This window comes from Colletes gigas, unplaced genomic scaffold, assembly GCF_013123115.1.
Source record: "Colletes gigas isolate AHSC1104 unplaced genomic scaffold, ASM1312311v1 Colletes_gigas_Sc00008, whole genome shotgun sequence".
Taxonomy (NCBI): Eukaryota; Metazoa; Arthropoda; class Insecta; order Hymenoptera; family Colletidae; genus Colletes; species Colletes gigas.
Genome location: NW_025106637.1, coordinates 1,214,352 through 1,219,881, shown reverse-complemented (window position 1 = coordinate 1,219,881; position 5,530 = coordinate 1,214,352). Strand labels below are relative to the sequence as shown.

At 49.0% G+C, this 5,530-nt stretch overlaps 1 protein-coding gene across 1 annotated transcript; it reads left to right on the top strand.

Annotated features, from left to right (window-relative positions):
• Window positions 1–214: 214 nt before the first annotated feature.
• Window positions 215–5,530, top strand: LOC122396948. The gene is made up of 8 exons (XM_043395745.1): window positions 215–226; window positions 296–863; window positions 919–1,157; window positions 1,780–1,949; window positions 2,403–2,938; window positions 3,439–3,669; window positions 3,921–4,069; window positions 5,504–5,530. Exons 1-8 carry the CDS (start codon window positions 215–217, stop codon window positions 5,528–5,530), a joined length of 1,932 nt encoding a protein of 643 aa, XP_043251680.1.

Here is a 5,530-nt window from a genome sequence, read left to right as displayed (position 1 = left end):
TGTGCACCTGAACTGGAAGACCCACAGAGTCAGGGAAGAGCGGAGGAGACGCGTAGCCGCGGCTTTTTCACTCGTTTCGTAGCTATATAAGAAGGTATCGATGGTATCGATCTACCTCAAACGATTCTCTCGCGTGGCTTCACAGTTTTCATGCGTACCACGGACCGTCTCGCAGTCCTATAGTCGAGGAAGGTTCTCGTCTAAAGAAATTCAAATGAAGAAACTGGTGAGTGCGCCGCGACGTCGTCCCGGGGGAATCGCCGACGGCGATAATAATCGATAATTGTTCCTCCAGGGGATAATCATCGCGATGACGGTGGCTGTCGCCGCGTACAAGGACGGGAGGAGAACCCTATCGCCGTTGGAGGATTTTCCGCCTTATCAAGGACCGCGTCAGTATCCGTCTTTCCACGAACAGCATCAGCCTTTCCGGGAACAAGGACCGTTCAAGGCGCAACAGTATCAATCGTACAGGCAACGGCCCTATCGCCAGGACCTCTCGTCTTTTCCCGAACGACTGTCCTTTAGGGATCAGTCGTTGCTACGAGACTATTCGTTGACGAAAAACCGACCGTTCTACGTGGACAACTCGTCCTTCAGAGACGTCCCGGACTCCAAGGGACAGGCTTCGTTTTTCATAGACGGTGCGTCGTTCAGGGATCAACGGTTTAGGGAGCCAACGTTCAGGAACGAGCAGAGCTTTCAGGATCAGTCGCTGGACGATCAGTACTCTTTCCAGCAGCAATCCTTCGCCGACAACTACCGATTCCCGGACTCGTACGACAAGCAGATCAACTCCTACAACGAGCAGAAGCAAGCTGGTCAGCAGCAGTTCGGCAGAGACTCGGAGTATTTGAAACACGGTAAGCGAAAAATAGGGAGCTTGTCGAGAAACGGAAAGATTATTTTAATCTTTAGGAAACCACGGCCTGGGTTACGTTTCCATGCCGCCGATCTCATCCTACGGGAACCCTCTGCCATTAAACGAGGAAATGTCTACGACGATTGCACCGTCGACGGCGTCGCCAATCACCCAGCCGTTGCAGCAGTCTACAGTCTCATCCGCCGTTCAGGATAACACAAAACATCATACGTCCGCAACTTCCCAACCGAAAATGGCTTTGCACGGGGCGACAATACCTGGGAAATCCGATACGGTGAGCGAAATACACCCTTGGCACGTCGGTACCTTGCCATTCAACCCCGTCGACACATCCTTTTCACATTTTCCTTCGTTTCCAGTCGCGCAGTTCACGCAGGGGGGCCACAAACTTCCTGTAATAACGATGAAAGTCGAGATAAATTTTCATTCTTCGATACAGCTTCCATCCATTTGAGTTTCTTTACGATTTCTGTGTATCTGTCCAACGGAACACAGTGACCGTAGTTTCACGCGAGAAACTCTCGATTAAAACTGCTTTCATAACCCCAAGAAATAGCGGTCATAATTTTATCCGCATCTGGTCGAGTCTTAAATTTAAGCGGTGCTCCAGATCCACGGTGCATTATTCGTTGCTTCCTTTTTACGTCGTAACCGTACCTCCAAATCTCATCACCGAAGAATTAATCTCGTTCTTGTTATATCTTTTGCAAGATGTTGCGAGAACATTCGCTGGAAATATTTATAAAACATGTTTCGGTGAATTCGAGGTCGATGCAGTATCTTTTCGAGAACGTCCAATCAACCGATGCTCCGAAGTTTTCGGGAACGGACCCACTCGAGCGTCGCGACGCCACCGGGTCTTAAAGGGTCCAATAAAAGTTTGTAATTGGTTTTAGCTGGCCGACGGTTCCGCTACCAGTCCGCCTCCGACTGTTTCGACGGCGCCAGCCTCGTCGGTCATTTCGAAGCAATCTTCGAACCTGGCTCATCCACCGACAGTTCTGCCCACGGTGGCCAGCTTACCTGTCATGGCCACGGAATCTCCGATCATATCCTTCGGTAGACAGTACGTAATGGCACTGTCAGAATTGCTTACTCGCTTCAACGGCTGCGACCTTTTCTCTTTGGCCGTCCGTCTGTTTCCAGGAGACGTTTCCGGAATTGCCGCGTTATTATTTATGCAGAGCGCAGCGGCGATCGTACGATCGGGAAGAACGTGCAAAGATCCTCCGTCGAAAATACGCAGCTTCTACTCGGCGCGCATAATATTCTCGTTTCGTCCGGAAAACACGCGAAAAAGTCGCGGAAGGATATCGACTTTCTCGAGAACGAAGCTAAATGCGAAATTATCTCTTTCCCGGTTGCACTACGATCGTCGCTGTGTCTTGAATAACGGTGGATATTTATCCTCGAGGAGCGGATCACCGAATCGACCGGAGATGTCTCTCGAAGCACGATTAAATTAGTATCCGCGTTATCGAGTCCTGCGCTTTTCGGTCTCGTTTGTTTCTTCCTCCAGGACGCTGTCCCCGGTCGACTTCCCGTCGACAAAGTTTACGGTGCCATCGTCTTATTACGTAACCGGCGGTCTGAAGAACAAACTACAGCAGTCGTTGCTGAACTATCTGCTGACCCAGCAGGCGAAAAGTGCCATAAAAAGCAACGAAGAGAGCTCGGTGGTGAATTACGCGCTGCCGGATGTATCGAACAACAGTTTGAACAAGATCCACAGCACGGTGTCGAACTACGTACTTCCGGAGGAATCCAAGGATGCGTTAAAGGACAACTTGCGAAGCTCCTTGTTGAGCTATCTGCTGCAGCCGCAGTCCAATCGCGCTCTATCGTTTCAACAATCTTCGCTACCGGAAACTGTGAATTACGTTCCACTGGGCAACGCGTTGGTCGAGAGACCGAAGCTTTCGATACCGAGTATACCGATCGGAACTTTGTCCGGCGTTTCTCGGCCGCTGCAGACCGTAAACTACGTACCCACGATGCCCAGAGTCTCGGCCTTCGTGACTCAAGACTCCTTGTCGTCCTCTGCACTTCCCTTAGGTACGTCTACATTTTTACTCATAAAATTCCAGGGCCAAATCGTTCTTCTATCGCCCGAGACGGTCTCCAGGGACCGTTTTGTCGAGAGAAATTTAACCTTTTTAACTCCGTTTTCACCCGCCCACCGTCGCTGACGCGGCGAATTTATCGGCCTCGCTTTCCACCGCCTCCGAGGCGGTTATAATTTTCAAAATTCCAACGTCTCCAATTTCTCTCCGCCGCGGAAATCGTCCGTGTGCGGACCACGACTCCATTTTCTCTCTTTTTAAATTCGAGCTCGGGAAACCCGAAGTTAACGGGCTCGTTGAATTCGAAGGAACATTTTCGCGTAGAAAAGACACGAGTCGGAAATCCGTAGATCAAATTTCAGTTTTTGTTTACCGAACGGATGCACGGTTTGTTTACCTTCGAAGATGCAATCTGGATAAAGATATCGACCATGTCCCTGTTGCATAACACGCGAACGTCTCTCGCACCTAACCGCCTTGTTTCTGTTTCAGGTGCGACGTTGGCCTCGGGCTTGGCTCCCAGCGTCTCAGACTCTCAGTCCACGAGCATATTCAACAGTCTACCTGGCGGGTTGAACGGCATATCAGCGAGCATGCCTGGCAGCCTGTTATCGGGCGTTCCTACCAGCATACCAACTTTGAACTTGGCTCAGAATTTCCAACATTTTGGCCAGCTGCGACCGTTCGAAGCTGCAAGGAGTCAGCCGCTCTCCTACGCCACAGGTATATCGATCGGATCCGAGAGTCGAGGCGTTGAACGCGCGTCGAAACAGACAATCGAAAAGCGGATATAAAAATTTGATGCAATCGAACAGAATGTAACAATTCCATTCGACGGATCGCTACGAGAGAATCGACGCGATCCAAACTCGTTTACCGATTATTATGCGGTTCGCGTCGCGGTGGGCGTGTCCGAGATCGTTCTGCTTTCACTTGGAAAGTACGAACCGCGAAACTCATGCGTCTCTGTGCAGGATTGCAGATGCAGTTGGGCGGTTACGGAGGGATAGATTACGCTTTACGGCCGAGTAATCTTGCCCCACGGCCGCTGGAGCTCGGCATCGCGAAAGTGGGCTTAAGTTTGCCGGAATTACAGCGACACCAGCTTCCTACGTTCTCCAAGGTAAATTTTCAACGTGTAATTACGCCCGCTACCTGCCTCGGAGTGGCTGCTAACCACCCACCCCGTCAAACGAGCAAGAATTTTGGGAAAGTAACGCAGACGCTCGAAGACGCTTCTCTTAAAAGGCAGTCGAGCCACGGAGTTATCAATTTAAATTTTTGCCTTTCACTGAGACGAATTACTTTACTAGTTCGACATTCGCGGAATTTATTTCGTCGGTGGTTCGACGATGGCGGAGATTTATGCTCAGGGACAGTATAGCATCTGGCTATTATTCGTACACAGGGGGTGGTTTCGCGCGTAACAACAATTACCAGTTGTCACCAAATGGTTAATTGAAACGGAATTATTTACATTGCTGTTTTAGTCGTATCCAGTTTCCTCGAATTTTGGTCACGACTGGTTTCCATTTCGATTAACGTTCTTATTACTATAATTTGAAATAATGATTCGATCGCGTAATTTTACCGGGTGTTGGAACCTTCCTAAAGTGTTACTTGATACGTTGCAACGCGTTATTACACTCTGATAGCGCCGGTTACAGAAGACGAGTTGATAGCCATCGTCCTCGCTAAATTTCCCACGTTCTCAAAGGAATTCGTGGTTTTCGCCGTGCACGAAGTTTTCGAGTTTGTATTGGTTTATGCATCGCGTAGTCTGGCAAGTCGCTAAACTTCTTCCCCGACGCATTCTGGGAACACGAGTATCGCGATACGTGTATCAGAAAGTATCTCGCTGTAAAGTCTCTTTATTCGTGCCTCGATACGAGGGAATATTCTGCAAATACTCGCGTCACGTAATATTGTTTGTCGGGGGCTCCTTTCGCGCGCAGGAATTTTAAACGATGATCCATCGATCGCAGAATATCCATACTTTAACGGAGGAGTCTTGGGATTTCGCGCGTGGAAATACTTACGCGAATCCAGCTCGTACGGAATTTGTTCAGCCGCTCGTGCAACTTAAAACCTATGAAATCGCCGCCGAGAATTTTCTATAAAAAAATATCGGTTACATTTCTGATCGACCTTTTCGGAACGATATTTGGACGTTATTCGCCGTTTGTTTTACCAGCGGCGGGCAATGAAAATAAACCTTGATTTGTGGTGATGTCGACGCGGTTTTATTATGCATGTGGTTTGCTTTGCTCTTGTATTAGCGATGCGGGGGTAAAAAGGTAACCCGAGAATGACGGGGCGCGCCTTAAACATTCTCTAAGTTTCTTATTTACATTAATTATAATCAGGGAAGTTCGTGTCTGCGCATCGACGGCAGGCGCCGTGAGATCCTCGACACGCAAGCAACGAGGATATTAATCGGAACAGATTTAAAGCAGCTTTTAACTTTTAACTTTTAACGTTCGGCGGTGAAATCGACTTTCCGCACTTCATCGATTCGAACGTTTTAAACGAGAGTTTCGGGACGATTCTGTTTCAGGTTGGGCTTGAACAACAATTGTGGTAG